The 18388-nt window shown below is 46.5% G+C and overlaps 2 protein-coding genes across 2 annotated transcripts; both read right to left on the bottom strand.

The window, feature by feature from the left end:
• Positions 1–203: 203 nt before the first annotated feature.
• Positions 204–4689, bottom strand: LOC117864197 (autophagy-related protein 13a). The gene is made up of 3 exons (XM_034748219.2): positions 3261–4689; positions 2194–2321; positions 204–1073 (listed from the first exon to the last, which is right to left on the bottom strand). The coding sequence occupies exons 1-3, from the start codon at positions 4389–4391 to the stop codon at positions 782–784; spliced, it is 1551 nt and encodes a 516-aa protein (XP_034604110.1). The 5' UTR covers positions 4392–4689; the 3' UTR covers positions 204–781.
• Positions 4690–6967: 2278 nt separating this feature from the next.
• LOC117863912 (kinesin-like protein KIN-7F) lies at positions 6968–12713 on the bottom strand. Its single transcript, XM_034747816.2, is given in 16 exon segments — positions 6968–7408; positions 7490–7806; positions 8011–8880; positions 8971–9078; positions 9265–9465; positions 9467–9535; positions 9538–9592; positions 9712–9836; positions 9911–9976; positions 10091–10158; positions 10237–10318; positions 10411–10524; positions 10621–10721; positions 10825–10914; positions 11442–11755; positions 12374–12713. Coding segments are annotated over 15 exon segments (2838 nt in total). The 5' UTR covers positions 11692–11755; positions 12374–12713; the 3' UTR covers positions 6968–7086.
• Positions 12714–18388: the final 5675 nt, after the last annotated feature.

Raw genomic sequence — 18388 nt, forward strand, 5'->3', positions numbered from 1 at the left:
CGGGAAACTCTGACCAAGACCGCCGGTCAGGCCGCCTCCTACCGCTACCGGTATCCACATGACAACAGACAGTCAGACAGCGTCAGCAACATTTCAAACCGGCGAGAAACTGTCTCTAGGGCCTGTGCAACAGAACAGATAGGTACAAATAAAATAAATCCGAGCTCCTCTTTGGAGAATCCTCGCCTTGTTTTGACCAAATCTGGACTGAAAAACCAGCGGCAAAAAGGATTATATTTTCTTGAACTGTCATTGCATTAAGATAGGGGGGTAAAAGACAAGATAAAACAACACCAAAACACAACACCAGATATATCTAATTCTCTTTTCCTACTGCAGACAGCAATCCATAACTTTCGAGTTCAAACAGAAAGAGCAAAGAAAAACTAGTCTTCTGAAGGGCTTCTTCAAAGATCGGTGTCTACTGAACACTTGGTTCCGAGCAGTTTACATAATTTACACACGCGCACACACTAGAGCACATCGTTCATCCATCACAGGCTCCCTCTCACCTACGTGTATCGGCTTAACTTCCCATATGCACAAAAGAGTATGAACAGCAGCGGATCATGGCCCTCACTCGTTAAGAATGGTGAGTGAGTAATTCTTTAGCTGAAATAAGTTGAAGCTGGTGCCTTATCTTCAACCAAAAGCATCAATTTCAGCAGTCATATATACATGAGCACCTCAACAAAAGTTTCCTTAGCTCACCATGCATCCTGTATTGTGGTTTGGGGTCTCTTCTCAGCGGTGATGTTAAGAGAAACGAAGGAAAGAATGACTATGGTTTCCCTGGTGGCTCTTGATGTTTTGCGCTGCTCCGGGACAGCAGTCGCTCCCTTATCTCTTTGAAGGACTGGAGCTCCTCGAGCGCGTCAGATGTCCTACGGGGTGTGACGGAGCTTGCTGAGGCTGCTTCACTGGACTCAGCCCTTGATGTTTGTAAGGAATAGCAAGGATCTCGCAGCGGGCGGGCATTTCTCAGCAGGTTGACTAGAGAACCGACTTGTGCATCTTGAGATTTATGGGACGAAGGACCTGCCTGATCACCTTTTTCCTTCCCATCACTGCTCCTGTATAGTCCACAAGAGATAAAATTATATTCCTAAGAAACTGAAACAATGCAATTAATATCGCTAAGAGGTGGTCAGTCAAAACCAAAGTAATTTTGTCAATGGATTATAGTATATATGGCTTGAATAACAAATTGGATAAACTAGTTATGTTGATTGAACAGGCAAACAGACATACAAAGATATATCAGATATCAAGAGAATTTTGACATGATCAGTTTGATAGCATCAGGCAGTCCCTTTTGACAGCTCCCTGCATTAACCAGAGTTTCAGGCCTCCTTATCATTAGTTGAGTTGTTAGTCAAGAGAATCGGTCACAGTAAGTGGTAACATTATATTAGATATCAATTGGAGATAAGATCAGCCCTTGCTGTCAGTTAAGAGATAGGATCACATTTGGTTTTAGGGGCCGTGCAAAGCTCTATTCAGCCTAACATGTTCATGAAGCAATAATTCAATCTGTTATCAGTCTCCGTTCTCCTACCTGCCCTTGTGGTGTGACTGTGGTCGCGCCACTTGGGTTCAAGGCCATCTAGGATGGGTCTGTCACAGGTACAGCAAACTGATTGCCAATTAATTGTTCTACTACTCAAGGCTAGTGATTTCCAACACTTTATTCTGTACACTAATACTGCAGGCGGTTTGTTCATACCAAGGTCTTTAAATCCTCATTGTAAACACCAAATTCATCATGTACACAATTTTGACATGATCATTCATGTATCTGCATAAACAAGCTCCTAGCTTGCACATATGCAAGAATATAACAAAACATTATTTAACAGCTAGATCCATGAGTGGCTGGTTAAATTTGCTCAATGCTGTAGTTTCTACAGAAGCCTGGACTTGTTTCTGTTGTAATTTCTACAGACAAAGAATAGTCCATGAAATTCCTTTCCCCAATGCACTAGTGCACTACCAAATGACAGTAGTCGACCTACCTATATGCAGGGAAGTTGTCACAGTGCTACTGTGGTACTGCCTACTGAGAACACAAAAGGTGTCGTATTTAATTCTGGAATGTATGCTCTTTTAGTCTGGACCAGATAAAGCCACTAGGGTTAATTGGTGAAAACACAATAGCAAAATGGTACAGAAAAGATGTTACTTTAAACATACCCAGGTTGGGAGACTGGTGTGTCAACATCATCGCAGAAAAAAGGATAATCATCCGAATCATCTTGCCGAGGGGAATCACATGAGGAGAGCGCAGAGAACCTGCCAGATTCATCTTTATTCTCCTTTCCCTGCATATCACCAAGCAGTGTCAATGGAGAGCAACAGATAAACTTAGTTAATATAATAACATTATACATTTGGATCTCAAGCTGGTGGAGCCATTTCATTTGTAATTAAAATTCAGTAGACTGAAGAGAATAAATTTAAGGCAAGACACTACAGAAAAAAGTAAAAGACAGACAAACTACTCGGAAAATAGAAAAGGGAGATCCAGAAACCAGACTATCATCCAAAACTGATTTTGAGTGTACTCAGAAAATCACCAGATCATTAACCATTTCTTCATACTTCAACTAACATTACCGAATGATTTTTAACAAGTACTTTACTCTCAGCAAGGACCAGTGGTACCTGTTCACAATCCAAAGCAAATTTTCCGCAACACGCATAGAAAAAGAGTTAAATTGAGCATCTTGTTATAGGTTATTGGTTCAATAGAAGAGTAACAGAGCTAAATTCATCTTTGTATGTGACATGAAAACTTTCATCAAACACATTAACAGAGCGAAGTTTGGTAAACATAATTTAGCAAGAAATGTAGAGCTAAATATTAGGTTCGAAGTTGAGTTGGCTCGTGTAAATAGTTGAAATTGTGATACTTCGGCTCTTAACAACTTTTATATATCATTGTCTACATATCCACCTTGCTCTAGAAAATGAACTGATGCAATGAGGGTGTCAAATATGAACCTATTAAGCTAAAGGTAGCAACTAAAGAACAATGATTATAAGCTAACAATTAATCCATTAGCCAGACGACAGACTGCAACACATTAAACAGATAATTCTAGTTCCGGACTTCAGGTATCCAAGATGAATTTAGTGTCAGTTTCAAAGCTCTCCTGGTCAGATATATTCAATTTTGAACTCTGAAGAATCAAAGTTCACACAGAAGTATCAATACAGCTGAGCATATGTAGAACAGTAGAAGCATAGTCATGAATCACCTTATGTCTGGGTGACAAGGTTGAATGGGGATCAGCTATCCGAAGTCCTTCCAACTTCCCAATCAACCGGCCACTCTCTGATGGAGACTCCTGAGCACCTGCTGTCCCCATCTCTCCTCTTCTCGGAGAAGGCGGTGGCAGCGTGTTCTGGCGGTGCACAGGGCTCCTCCTCTCGCCCCCTTGTGGTATTGGCACTGGCGCAGACTCCCCCCTAAAGAGACGACGCGATTGCAGATACCCACCTGGAAAGTGGGGAGGCGAGGGCGTCGGTGAGGCGTAAATCACTGGTGGCGGCGAGAACATGGCCTGCTGTGCCGGCGAGTGCGGGCAGAACACAGGCGGAGCCCAGCTGTGCGGGCGCTGCAGCTGATTGGACGGTGGGAAGGCGGAGCCCGTGGCTTCGGTGAGCGAGGCCGGGAAGGCGCGCATGGGCTCCGCGGCCGGGCTGCCGACGTAGTCGGGGATTATAGAAAGAGAGGTGATCTCGAGGTTGAAGGCGGCAAGGCTGGGGAGGTACTGGACGGAGACCACGAGGCGGCCGAGCTGGGTCTCGACGGGGACGAAGCGGTGGGAGCGCATGGCTGCCTCCTGATCGCGCCAGAAGGGCTCGGCGAAGGTGTCGACGCGGTGGACCATCTCGTAGTTGTAGGAGTGGTTGGCGCAGAGGAGGCGGAAGACGCGGTACGCAGGGAGGACGCGTAGTACTGCGTACACCGACCTGAGCAGCGTGAAGCAGTGCTTGTACGCGCGGTTCACAGCCACCTCCTCGCCGACCGCGGCGTCCGGCCAGGGCTCGCACGCCACCGTCCACCTCTCCACCACCTCCCCTCCCGCTCTCGCTCCCGCTCCACCGCCGGCGGGGGACAGGAGGACGTCCAACACGAGCGGCTCCCCGGGCGCCAGCGGCTCCAGGCGGTCGGCCGCCTCGGGAGGCGGCGGCGGATCGTGCAGCGGGAGGTGGAACCACCTGTCCCTCCGGCGGAACGACGCCGCCGACGGCGCCGCGGCGGCGGCGAGCGGGCGCGGCGTTCGCACGGCGAGGACGGCGTGGAGCACCTTGAGGTGGAACTGCTCGACCATCAGCTCCGCGCCGCTGCGCCCGCCGCCCGCGGAGTCGGACATCCCGGACATTGCCGGCAACGCCGAACCCGAACCGCCCGAGCGCCGCCCGGCTCCTCCCCCTCGTTCAAGCTCTTGCCCAAGCTGCTGCCGCGCGGCATGGCTGGCGCTCGCGGCAGTAAGACTGCATAAATCCGATCCGCTGGCGATCGAAACCGGAGGCCTGGGAGGGTGTCTGGATCGAACCGATCGATGGATCCGTCGCCGCTGACAGGAAAGAAGGGGAGAGGTTGGAGGAGCTGGGGATTTGGGTGGGGAGAGGGAAAGGGGGAGTTGTTTATCCGAAGGGAGGATTAAGGTCGCGGGTTCGGCGGCCTTCGGCGCTGGGTTTGGGTTAATACGTCGCTGTTGGTGTCGTCATCATGTGATTATTATGGCGGTGAAGACGAAACCAGGGACTTTATGCGCTGATAAATGCGAAATTCAAAATTCTAAGCTGCCAATCATCATTAGTTAAATCCTTTTTAATAGTAGTAGAAAGTGATTGATGTGGAGGTTTCACTTCTGGGTTAGTAGAGTGGTCCTTTGATTCCAGTCCTGCGGACCGATGAGCGTGTCAACTAATTTCGCCTTTTATTTGTGTTCCTTTTTTTCTTCTTGTTTTATGGGTTAGACAGGATTCTGACGAAAAACAAAGGGGCATATGGTGGTTTAATTCTTCTTTTGCTTATATATAAGTTTAAATCGTTTGAGGAGATATTACTAGTACCTCTCTAATATAAATCTATTAAGATTTATTCTAAGTAAACATTATTAACTTTCACCATTAATAATAAAATAATATAGGCTGGCAGCACAAAAAAATGGTTTCTAGTGAAAACATTTTTGTATTACGAAATTACTTATCTTTGGAATAATACGTTTTTATAAATATTTTCAGTCAAAGTGTCATTTTGATATCCTAGCAAGGTATGTTTGCGATCGGAGGGGGTATTAACTAAACTCAACATGAACTTGAAACAGATGTACTATTTGTTCTTTAAAAGACCCACTATTGTTCTCCAAGAAAGAAGAAGATACTATTTTCTTTAATAAGCGAAGATAAGATGGTTGGCTTGTGATTAGAGAATTGCGCCTGCCTCTTCATTTGCGTAAGACGGAGGTGCCGTGCATTCTTTTTTGGTGCTCCTTTTCTACGTTGTTTGGTTATACAAAGAGTTGATGTAGATCAAACTAGGATGCTTTTATGCCTTTTGTGGGATGCTCCGTACATTCTGCCACCGCCTAATTTTTCTCTTCAGCACAACTTCTGTATTCTTTTTTAATAATGAAGGATTGGCCATCCCTACCTTGTTTTTTAATCTATCATCTTCCTTTCAGCAAGGAGATTATCTCTCCTGCATGGCTAGGACTTAGGAGTATATCTTTGACAAAAACAAAGTTATGATTGATGATTGCTGCCCAACCGATACAGCATCTCATGAATAACTTGCAAGAAAGCAAATGCATATGACTCAGCCGGTGGACAAGAAGTTTATCCATCAGCAAGCGTTTAAGAACATGAATACAAGATCAACGACCCTGAAACTACCCGTCGGCGCCTGAAACAAAACTGCCTAGTCGATAGGACGACTTTGGAGTGCCCTGCTTGACTGCGTCATGATCGAATTGATCGTTCACTTGTGCCTGCAAGAAACAATGAGCTGGAGCGACGAAAATGCAGTGCACTTGTGCATATAATACCAGACGACTAGCACAGTGTTCCTTCCACCGCCCTTAATCGACACCCCAAGGCCAAGTTCAATGCTGATCCCCTTCTTTGTCATCCGGCATTATACAATTCCTTACCAACCATTCTGAAACATTACTTGTTCGGACAACATTCCAGTGAAGTCATGTTCTATGCCCATTTACCGCGTCCTTATCTGATCCGGGAAGTCACAACAAGTTGTCAAGTTCAGAACAGCTCACTGCTCACGTGGGTGGATCAACGATGAGCACCCGGTGGGACATGTTAGAATTCTGGAGACTCGTATCACCAATTTTTTTTTAGAGATTCAGGGAGGGGAACGCTCTCGGTCAACATGTATTGCAAGTATGCAACAGAATTATCAGACACTGTTCACATGTCCGGATAGCATATATCCGGTAAAGATACTGATTAATTGTAATTTATGTATAAAAGAAAAATCAAACTTGGAAGTTCTCAAACGTTCTTTTGGAATCAAGTTCTCAAAGGTTATGACAACATTGATGTAGAATGCTTCATCGGCTACGGCCGTATCTTGAATTTTAAACTCGCTAAATAGTACCTCTTTCGTTTTTCCAAAAATTTCAGCAGATTTCATCTCCACTCGATATTTGGCCAGAACTGTAATGAGAGATGGCTTAGGCAACTCCATTTGGGAGACAGCTGCTGCAGCACGGACGTCATGAACAACACAGCCCAAGAGTACCTACTTGATGGGCTTCTGAAACAGCCCACCTATAGCTACAGTTTTGTACATTCCGCCATGGACTGTTTGAAATTTTGTGGCATTTACACAAGCATCAGTCTGTCCCGTCGTGCGCCAAGACAGGCTGAGTCCTGAGTGCGCGAGCTAGGGCAGTGTGCGCAAAGAGATGCTACGAAATTTCCTCGCGATCCATGGCACGACTCACGAATTTCTATTTCCAACAGAGCAGTAACAATCTACTACACAAAAGAAAAAAAAAGGGACAACGGAAAAAGGGAACATTTTTGTCAGCTGCAGTTTTTTGAGTTCGATCAGTCGAGAGAACGGCCATATCGCCAGCTATTGTGCGATCTCCGGGTGAACTGCTGCGGCGCGAAGCTGAGTCCAAACATCTCCCTCAGGGCCTTCCCCGGCTCCAGGAGCCCGATCAGTCTGGCGACGAGGGACGCACTCTCCCTCACATGCTCCAGGTCCTTGGTCTCGGTCCAGAGGCGCCGAGCCACCTGCAGTCGTCTCCTCTTGGAGGACAGCGAGATTCCCCACTTGGTGTACATGCTCTCCCGTTCCTGGATCGTCAGCCGCTTCTGCATCTGACGGCAGAGCATCTCCCTCTCCCGTTGCAGCTTCTTTGCACTGCACAAGTGCATAGGAGGTCATTGAGTTCGAGTGACGCGACGAAGCAAAGTTGTGCGAAGCATGGTGAAGATGAGTTACCTTGAAACCAGGGAAGTGTTCAGGCTGCCTGCCACCACATTTCGTCCCATGCTTCCATTGGAGTAGGTATCTTTGAGGAATGATAGCCTCCTAAGCTCTACTTCCATGTAGATGGCGTCGGCTGGGTCCCCTTTAAACAGCAAGAAGAAGTAAGTCCTGTGGACCAAGGAAACGTTGCATCCATGCCACAGGTCAATGATCTCTTGCTGTTTCTTCTCGAATTCCAATGGCCAACGCGAAGGTGATTGCAAGGCATCCATGATCGGATCCAGTCCCACGCTCCTTATCGTCCCTTCTGCTAATTCTCCATTCTCAGCCTGACAATCATAACAAAATAGAAGTGGTAAATGAAATTTGGCACATCACATTATTCCAATGAGTTGAAATCAAATTATGGAAAGCAAGATCATGAGGGCCAATTTAAAACTGTAGCACAATAACTGTGTGCTGAAGTTTATGTAAGTTGAAATAGTATAATGAGCTGTGCCGGCATGAGCACCAAAACATTTCCAGTTCCGCACCTGATCACCACGTTGCTTTTGATACTGAACCTGGGCCATTTCTTTTAGCTCCGCAACAAATTCACCTATGCCAGCAAATTCCGTGTCACCAGCAACAGAGCCGTTTGGCTTGAGTCCATCCCTCGCAGTGGTAATTTCAGAAAGCATTGACCCTGCCCTTGATAAAGTTTCACTTTCTGCATCATAGTTCAGTGCAGATACCCTTCTTTGACACCCTTCAGGTCTCCCTGGGTGGTCCATGAAACTTCTGCTTGGAGGGGTGCAATCTTCCTTCTCCAAGTCTTCGAAAAGAGTAGAACCCATCAAAGACCTACAGCTCCTGCTTCTGCCAATTACTCTTGAGCTTGACGAGTTACGTGTAGAGGATCCCAGATCCATGACAAGATTGGCAAATGGTTTTTTGACATTCTCCAGATGTTGTTCAAGGGTAATAGGAGATACATCATTCTGTCTAGAATACACAGATGGATTTGGATCATTGTTCCCATGCATACTAGAACCCACATTCGAATCTTGCAGACTATTGCTTCCCACAGCCAATGACTCTAAACATTCATTTTCTTCTGTTTCATTTGTCTCTATACACCTTACTTCTTTGCAAAGATCCTCTGAATCTTCATTAGATATTTGAGAGTTATCATCTCTGCCATTAGTTGGGGGCATCCCACTGAATGGAGGACTGCACACTGAATAGCTAAGAGAGGTAGCAAACTGTGCATTATTTTCAGATTGCTGTGGCCTATAATCTCTTTGTGCTATCTGGCGTCCTTGAAATCTAAAATTTTGGCCACTGCTGACAACTTCTGATGTTGTTGATTGCTCATCCTCACATGGCTGAGGAACATCAAAAGTAAAGTTTCTTCCAGAAGCCTACATTTGTACAGAGATAAAAATATATTTTGTTATTAAGCAACAGTTAGGACTAATGAGCTATGGTAGAATGCAATAAAGTGCATGTACCACGGGGTGCTTCGAACCATGGTTATCTCCAACAACCTGGAGCAAATCTTGCAGTCTAGATTGAGCGAGATCACGTTGTGACTTCAATTCCTTAATTTCTTTCTCCATCTGCAAAGAAGAACACATGAAACCTTCACGTCATGTTAAGGAAGTCCTACTTTGTCACTGAAAACAACTGGAATGATAAACGACGTATGCCACGTGCATAGTTCACTATGGCTCTTAAGTTCCTTCATGTACAAAGAAATGCTGAGATGAGTACAGGAAAAAAGAGTAGTCAGAAGTAGCAGTAACCTTCCGGATTTGGCTATCTTTTTCCTTCACCAATGCTTCAAGACCGGAATATGAAGCTGGGCATCGCAATTCACTCTCCAACCTCGCAAGTTCTTTTTGCAATTGCTTAACTAGCGCTTTATCAGACATAACCACGTTGACCTGGGCATTTGTGACCACTTCCTTTGCACAGCTTGCAAACAACAGAGTATTTCTTGACTGCTCCATATGGCTTCGGGCTGGGCTCATTGTACAAATAATTGCTGTTCTTGCATTGCCTCCCAGAGAAGGCTGTAATATGCGTGTGAGCTTTGAATCTCGGTATGGTATATGCCCATTTCTTACCTTGCTGCATAAGCGAAAATAGGTTATGCTACAATGCTCCGAAGAAATAAACAAGGGTTCCATCCTATGAGCTTACTAAACTGGAACTCAATACTATGCAAAATATCAAGTTAAGGTTGTAACCTTAGTTTCCGTATGACAGTTCCAAGGGTAAGTAGACTTCTATTAATATGGCAACCTTCCTTCAGCCTAGTACCAGCTGATAATGCCTGAGATGCACGTTCACTTCCAGCCAAATCAACAAAGTTCTGCAGTCAACAAAAATGCTTACACTTCTCATTTTATGACATGAAAGAAATATGAGCAAAATATTAGTTCTTACCACACTAGCGACAAGTGTAGTTGACTTGTCCTTACCCAAGAACTCACGAGCAGAACTTTCAATAGTCTGAAAGAATCAAAACAAGTCATAAGTGATGAAATTAGGCAGCAACTGTTTTTACACAAATCTGTCAAGGCTTTTTTCCTTTTATTTCAACATGCAATCAAGCAGAAGACAAACCAGCTTAAGTATTTGATGTGATCTGGAGCTGTTTTCGTTTAAGTACGTCTCTCCAGTTCTCCTTTGAGCTGGTACAAGCACACAAAGTACACTGAGACGACAGTAATCACCAATTAGACATTAAATAAAGTACAAACAGTACCCACCTTCACACACAGAAATAAGTTCTTTAAGGTGGTCCGAGTCCCTCAAGACAACCTCAGTAAGGTTTTCTACATATGTTCCCTTCTGTAGAATAAGCAAAATCAAACTATTATCAGTGCATGGGCACAGCAGGATGCTTTTACTCTCTCTTAAATAAAGGTAAGTTTTGCTCTGACCTCCGCATCATCCCAAAGCCTAAGAGATGTGCTTTCTGCACTAAGAAGATCCCTTACAACTTCATTATATATTTCAATTGCTGAAAATTTCAATACAAATGCTCTCTCCTCATGCTGCAAGAAAAAGGCACGCTTATCAGTTGACAAGCCAAAACAGTACAATTTCAAGCTCTGTTACGAATAAAACAATAGGAAGGATTCTTTGGTTACCTTGGCAATGTAATCATAGATATCTGCTGCTGTATATTCCGTTATTCCATTCATGGTGTATGTCTTTCCACTACTCGTTTGACCATATGCAAAAACACTTGCTATTGCAGGCAAATAAAGGGGGAAAAGAAATCACATTTTAGTGAGTTCATAGAATGCTTTGGATTCAAATGAGTCAGAGTAAGATAGGCAGCATAGACTTACAGTTAATGCCACTAACTACAGAGAGGGCAACTGCCTTGGCCCCTTCATTGTATACCTCTTTGGTATTGCAGTCAGTACGGAATACCCTGTCTGCAAAGGAACAGAATTGTGTCAAAGAAGCTGCACACAACAACATAGCTGGAAAGTAAGAGAATTTTGCAGTGCATACTTGTGCAATGAGCAAAGTAAAGCCTCAATGGCAATCTGTAAATAGCAAGATGAAAATCTGTGCACTAGAATAAGATCACCCAAGTTTATTTCTAAACTGAAGTCAGTTTGATTTCAGGTGAGTTTCTTTATGGTAGCTTGACATTCTTGCTGCACTGAAAGAGTGGCTCCAAGTTGTTCATTGTCAGATCATTACTCCATAATCAGCTTAGTCAAGGAGTATATATAGCAATAAACAACTGATGATCTGGGAATGGAGTCCAGAACAGATATTCAAAATTCCGAGCAATGCCTTCCTCGAAATGCAACTGAAAATTGGCATGAGAATGTATTGGACAGCCAATTTCTGAGGAAAACTTGCAGGGAAGCATGCATACAGGAAGACCAAAATAACGAATAGCACTGTAATTTGGTAATAACAATGGGGAACAGATTTGAGAACCACAAACCAAATGAATATGCAGTCGGAGCAGTAGGCCGGTCTGGGAATGTGCTCCGGGAGATGATGGTAGTGTCGTTGATGCACTCCCACTCGGCCGGGTCCCCCCTTGCAATCTCCTTGTCGCTGAGCGGCCTCAGCCTCACCGAGACCAGTATCTTCTCCAGCCTCCCCGCACCGCCTCCGCCGCCTCCATTGGCCACCTCGGCCCCATCAACCTTGTCCCACTGCACCGGCGCGTCGCCTCCAATCGCCCCCATCTCTCTCTCCTTCGTCTCCTCTCTCACCCCCCTCCTCTGCCCCCTTCCCCTGCCCCTACACCATCTGCCAAGACCACAGCATTATAGGCAAGCGCACCCACATCGAAAACAAACAACAAAGCCAACGAAAGCAACGAACAGGGGAAACCGAGCACCCCCGCCCGCCCTACTCTGGTGATCTGGAAGGAGGAGAGGAGCTAGCTAGCGAAGCTGTCGAGCGGGTAGTTGCTCTAGTAGGTAGCGGAGCGAGGGAGGCGGGAGGGCACTCCTCGCGGGTCCCCCGCCGCGCGCTGCTGCTGGCTGCTGCAGCTGATTAGGATGGTGGTTAGCGTGTCGCCTACTTCTACATCGGAATCACACTGATTAGGCCGGGGAAGACGAGGAGGGAGGGGCGCCCCGAATCTACCAGCGTAGCCACTCATGGCAATGTTGACCCTTCCTGCTTCCCGAGGACGCCGGTAGAGTCATGGAGACCTTTTTTTTTTCTACGATCCCACCGACGGGGAGCAGGATCACATGACAAGACAATCTCCCTACTGCTCATAATTTACCCGCGCCTCACCAGTCACCAATCATCACCGTGGCACCAAGCTAGAGTAGATCGCAGTCTCCACGGCGAAGCTGTAATGCTCAAGCGACAGCGACGCGGGAGCTGGTAACAAGAGGGAGGAGTGAAATTTACCAGGCCTGGAGATGGCCACACGGCGCCGGGGCTGAGCTCGGCGGCTGTGAAGGCCATGGCGGCCAGAGCACGAGCACTGCTTCGGCTGCGGAGTGAGAATTGGGAAGAGATTTGGCGCACTGGCGGTTGGAGCAGCGAGCGGAGGGGAAGCAAGCCAAGGCACCCGAAGGCGATCAGGCGACGACCACCACCACCCTCCTCCTCCCCCACGATCTGGTGGTCGTGTCCGCTTGGGAGTTGGGAGGATCACACAGGACGGTGGCTAGCCTTTTCTTCCCCCCGGGCCCTGGCCTCCTTTTCCTCGCCTGCTTGCTTTTACCCCACACACCCACACCGCACGGAGAGGAGGGGACCGTTGATTCCTTCTGTTTTTCTACCGCCTTCGCCGCACGTTTTGCGTGCAGGCCCTCGCCTCGCAACCGTATTGCGGCGGCTCGCGCGGTGCAGTCGGTTGCGGCGGCTCCCGTTCTGCCCCAGTTGGACAGTGCAGGCGCCTTGCCGAAGCAGATTTGCGGCTAGTGGATAGAAATTAGAATAGGATAATCCGACCGACTTGATTAGTGGGATGAGCGATGCACGATCCTGCATTAGAGAAATGGTTTTTTTTTTGTTGGGAAAAGGGTGAAGATTCACGCTGATGGGACTGGCGGTTACAATGCCTTGGTGGTAAAGCAAATCCTGTTTGTTGGGAGCTTCCCTGAGCCCTGAGGTTACTTGGGTTTTACTCGAGGTGTCACGCACTTGTATCTCGCGCTCTACGTTCTCTCGTGTGCGAGTTGTCTCGAATTAAACTCGATCTCCTGATGCATGTGATGGCAGGTTGTCAGCAATCGTTCCGTTCTAGGCGTGGAAAAACTGGCGCAGGCAAGATCCCTCACCTAACTGACAAACTAACCATCAATCTCAACGGGGAGAAGTCTGAAGTGCAGTAGTTTTTTTGGGGGGGGCAAAGGGTCTAGATTTAACATTTGTAACAATTTTGGCCATCCTGCCTGTCTTTTCGCAAGGTGCAAACACACAGTGGTCACTGAAGCTTTATCTCTCTTTCGAAGCATACAAGTATAGTACAAGTGTACAGCCCACGAGTCTATCCGTGCAAGCTAGCTGGGCCAGAAACTTTATTTCCAAGAGAAAAGAGCTGCGTACCAAAGCGCAATTAACTAGTAAATATGTCACGTACAGTGTGTAGGTTGGAATGCTACTATTCGTAAAAGCCAACAGGCAACAGTGGGCCGTTCGCAGCAAAAGGCAGTCCCGTCCCGTGGCGCGACATAAAAGCCTTTGAATTGGTCCTCGCCACGCTAGCCAGCGGCTGCCCATTTCGAAGCAGTGCAACTGGCAGAACGCGGAGCAGAACTGCAGCAGCAGCATGGGGGAATTGGGGACTCCCCTTCCCCTCGATCCCCAACTCCCGGGTCCTTTTACAATTTTTCTCGAGGAGTCGTCTTCGTTGGCGGGTGCATCGTGCATGGTCCATGCCCCGTGCCGCGTAGGCAGCGCGCGTACGTCACCATGTCCTTCGTGAGCGCGACGAGCGGGAAAGAAACGTCAGGTGATGCAAAAAGCTCACCGGCGCATCGTCAGAATCGTGCGGGGGGACGTGCGTCACGCCGACGGGTGCCGCGTGTTTTCTGCCGCTCGGAGCGAAGCGAAGCACTGTCGGTGGCCGCGGCCGGCGCTGCGGCGCGGCGCGGGTAACAGCTGAGGCAACAAGCCCTTCGATCCATCACATGTCAGAAAGCGGCCACTTCTCCCGGTCGTTTCGATCGGCTACTAGAGTACTAGACAACGGCGTTCTCTTCCTACTGAGGTAGCCGGAACCGGAGGAGATTGCACGGGAGCGCTCAATTTCCTCGCGGAAAAAAAGGATAATTCTGTGTTTGAGCACTTCGATGGTTGAAAGTCTGTTTCTCTTGTCACTGAACGAAAGAGGAGGCCATTGCACGTACTTGGTGGGCTTATTTGCTATTCCGAGAGAGATAAGGGGTGTAATTTAGAAGTTGGATCTAGGTACTTGACGCAGTCCCGTCCTCGTTCCAGATCAAGAAATTCCTGTCCTTTTCGGCCGGGGTCCAGTGGGGCGTACTTTGGCAGTAAAAACATGTGAGGGGAATTCTTTCCTTCAGTGAGCCATGGTGGTCCAGCAACCAGCACCAGCGGAGTCTACTATCTAGATCAGTGTGTGCGCGCTCCAAGGGATTTTAAAAATTCCCAGTTCATTTGAGATTCGGTAGGCTCGGCCTGCTTCTTTGGCGAGCTGCGATTCCTGCATCCGGAATGGAATCCACGATGCTGCGCCAGAATTGTGAATTCTGGTACATAGACAAGTAGACATGTTGTTGCAGCTTGCAATGCAATAAAGTTTTGCGATGCGTTAGCGTTTGATTCTTGTGCGCTGTCCTCCTGTAGTCCTCTGTGTGTGTGATGTCCAAAGCTAAGGCCCTGGGAGGAGAGGAAAAGAGACGGTGCTGATTGATGCCGAGAGCGCGCATGCTTACCTTCAACTCTAATCAAAGTCGAGTGTCGACCATATCGCGAGCAAACATCAAGTACTACTACTTGCTAGCTGCTGCTTGCTCTTTTGAGCCTCTGTGATTTTGACACACGGTAAAAAGGTGATTGATTTGTGCGACAAGGATAGATGGTGCTACCGGTTATCTCGAATTAAACGGGAGCACTAAATTATTGATTGCACATATACATGATGACACATATAGTAGTATTTCTATATTAGTAATAGCATAAACTACATTAGTAATAGCATAAATAAGTAATTTAGAATCATGTGCCGGTGTGTTTTTTAAGGTATTTTTAACTAATGACAATATGTTTTGTGTTGATTAAAGTGAGATTTCAGTTAGTAATAATAAGATAAGATGGTTGTATATGCGTGCGCTAATGCTAGTTGTGTTCTTCTTCAAGCAAGGAGAAAACAACATAAATAGTGTTGAATGCATCCGCAAATTTAAGAAGGTGATCCGTACCCATTGGGATCAATATGACATCTGTAGGATGGGTCACTAGAGTCAACACCGCAACAGAGCAGTTGTCACCGTTGCCACGCCCTCTATCGACCATCAGAGACAAACATGGATGAGGGGGCTCAAGCCCCCTACCCATTGGAGCTAGATGAAGAGTAGAGAAAAGATAAGGAAGAGGAAGAAGTATATGATAAATTTAGGGGAAGAGCAGTGACAATGTTGATAAGTTTCTCGGAAAGTGTCTTCACGATGTCGACGTCATACAAGTGCATGTTTATTCTAATGTAACTCACGTCCTTATCACTAATGGAGTCTCCACGTTCATATGTCATGTTAGAAAAGATAGATGAATTCTAGAACAATCAATTCAGTGCACTCTAATTATTATAGCCATTTGATCTATTTGATCTGTTCCTCGCAAAAAAAGATCATTCAATCTATTATGTAAAGTAAGTCTAAAATTTAAATCTAAATTTACCACCACTACGATTACGAACAACTGAACACACACGTGCCTGAGCCGTTTCGTGCAGAAGCCGGCCATCCCATGAGCACCAATACAGCTTTTACCATGACACAGACTATTCATCAAGGTGAAATCAACTTGCTGCAGCTACCACGGAGTTGGTCATGCGAGCACTGGCCACTGACCAACCTTTTTGGGTGATCACCATTCCGCTCTTGGCCTGCCAGCTACTGCCTGCTTTCCTAACAAAATCACTGCAGCGAGTCCAGCTAGGTCGTACCACCGTCCACCGGACACTAATAATGCAAAAGTTGTACTACTGCACTACATCCCTCTCGAAGAACACAACTAAACACTGTCCGTGCAACAACCTTCGTCATTGAACTTTATTCTTTGTACGAACGCTTGATGTGTATTCCAAACCGCACGTAGTACTTACGATACAACTGTTAGATTGATCTCCTCCCCAATGGGTCTAAAAGCCCATCAGGACCCTGATCCGCGCTCTGATCGGGGGCGCCCACCCTAGCATTGGGTGGTAGGCCCCTATCGCGCTGCGCTATATAAACAGGATGGGGGCTACGGCTGGCAGCAACTACTCGGCAAGCGGGGACTGTACTGTATATAGAGATGTTCCGCCTCACGACAGAAGGCTTTGAATGAATCCGTCGGCACAGCCGCTGCATATTTCAAAGCAACGCGCGTATGCAGGAGCAGGACAGAACTACCAACAAACCACAAGCACAGTGCACGTAAGTACGTGCTCTCAACGACTCGCGCTCTCGCTGTTTCTTTGAAGAATCGCAGGTGCGTGGACTGTGGGCAGTGGTCACAGACTCTTCTTTCTTCAGCCACGCGACGATCGAGCGGACGACGGGATGAAAGAAGCGTCACTCTCTGTCTCTGGGTATATACTCTATACAGAGTACTTACGGAAAACTGCGTCGTCAGGTCAGGCCGACGAGAGCCGCGTGTTTTCTACCGCTCAAGCGAATTGAATCCGGGCCGGCAAGGACAAAGGAGGAGCCCCACCCAGGCGCGCGGTTTTGTCCGTAGCCACGGACGGGCGCACGCAGTTGAGGCGATAACAGACGAGGTCTTAATCGATCGCGATTCAGAAACCAGAAGAAAAACAACCACTTACCCTGTTCGTAGCGCCGGAACATTGGGATACCTGTGTTTTGGGCCTGGAGAGATCACTCCCATGTGTTTGATCACTTGGATTGTTGTTAAATGTTAGTGTCTAGGTGTCTACGAGAAAATTTGTCGTGTCATGTGTCCTCCAATGATTAAACGTGAATGATTAAGAGGCTATTTAGGAAGATTTCTTTCAAAACGGCTTCACCCGTAAAACAAAGTTGGTGAAGAAAAAAGACGGACGTCATCCTAGTTCATTTTTCCATGATTTGCAAAATAGCTTCAAGCTATAGTGTCTCAATTTTTATAAAAAATTGAATCCGAAGCCATTGCAAACTTTCCCAGATGAAACCTAAAGGGCTACCTAACCGCTAGCACATATGAATATGTGATTGATTGAGACCTTATTTGTTACGTAATATATGAAAGGTATAAGGGTGCAAATGAAAATCTGCATATAGATATACTATTATACTTAGACCCGATTATATCCTTTTAAATTAAAAATTGCTGCCTTCAGTATACTTAGACCCGATTATGTCCTTTTAAATAAAAAATTGCTGCCTTCAGTATATTTAGACCTGATTATGTCCTTTTGAATAAAATACTACTGCATTTAGTTGGATTCCAATGATTAGTGGATATACTCTCATAGGTAAAATATGGGACGATGAGGTGGGAGCTAGGTTGCAGGATGCAGCAACCTGTAAGGTGCTTAAAGCACCCAACATCTGCACCTAGAAACAAAAAAAATATCCAATCGACTGTTTCTCTTGAGGTAGGACCATGCCATGCAAAAGCATCTAAAAAATTAACACTTTTGGACTACCGCTGGCAAGCTCACGCGGAAGAGGTGAAACTGCTAGAGAGTTACTTCCCAATCACAATGGCATAAGAGGGAATGCCAACACCGCCTCCTCTCCTCACTACTCTTTACTCATATCCCCACTCAGACGTTCGCACCTCTATTCCATCTCTCCACCTCCAGAGGCGGCATCGAGGGGCTCGAGTGGCGTTGGCAGCAGCAGTGTGTGTGGGCTTCCTCTTCGAGTCCATGTTTATGTTCTACTTTAGCTCCAACACGGGTGCTGAGCAGTGGTAAAGGTCTTCTTTGCCTATGGTATTGATGTTGCTCATCATCTTCCTCTTCATCGCCTCGTTGGTGATGCTCGAAGTCTTCTTCATCCTTATGCAGATGGGGTTAATATGCTCCTGCCCAATAGTCCTACTTGTCTTCCTCTTCTTCAACCTCCGACTCGCCTTCTTCCTTGTTGTAGACGATCCAATAATGTAGATGTACAGATCTAGTAGTTGCTAGGGTCTTGTGATGTTGGAGGCAAATGGCATCAGCGTCTAGGTATGATTGGAGCTTATGATTGTGATTGTTTATGTAATATTTGTGGATCGAAGGGGAAATAAGTCGGGTTGGGT

Source organism: Setaria viridis, chromosome 7, assembly GCF_005286985.2.
Source record: "Setaria viridis chromosome 7, Setaria_viridis_v4.0, whole genome shotgun sequence".
Classification (NCBI taxonomy): Eukaryota; Viridiplantae; Streptophyta; class Magnoliopsida; order Poales; family Poaceae; genus Setaria; species Setaria viridis.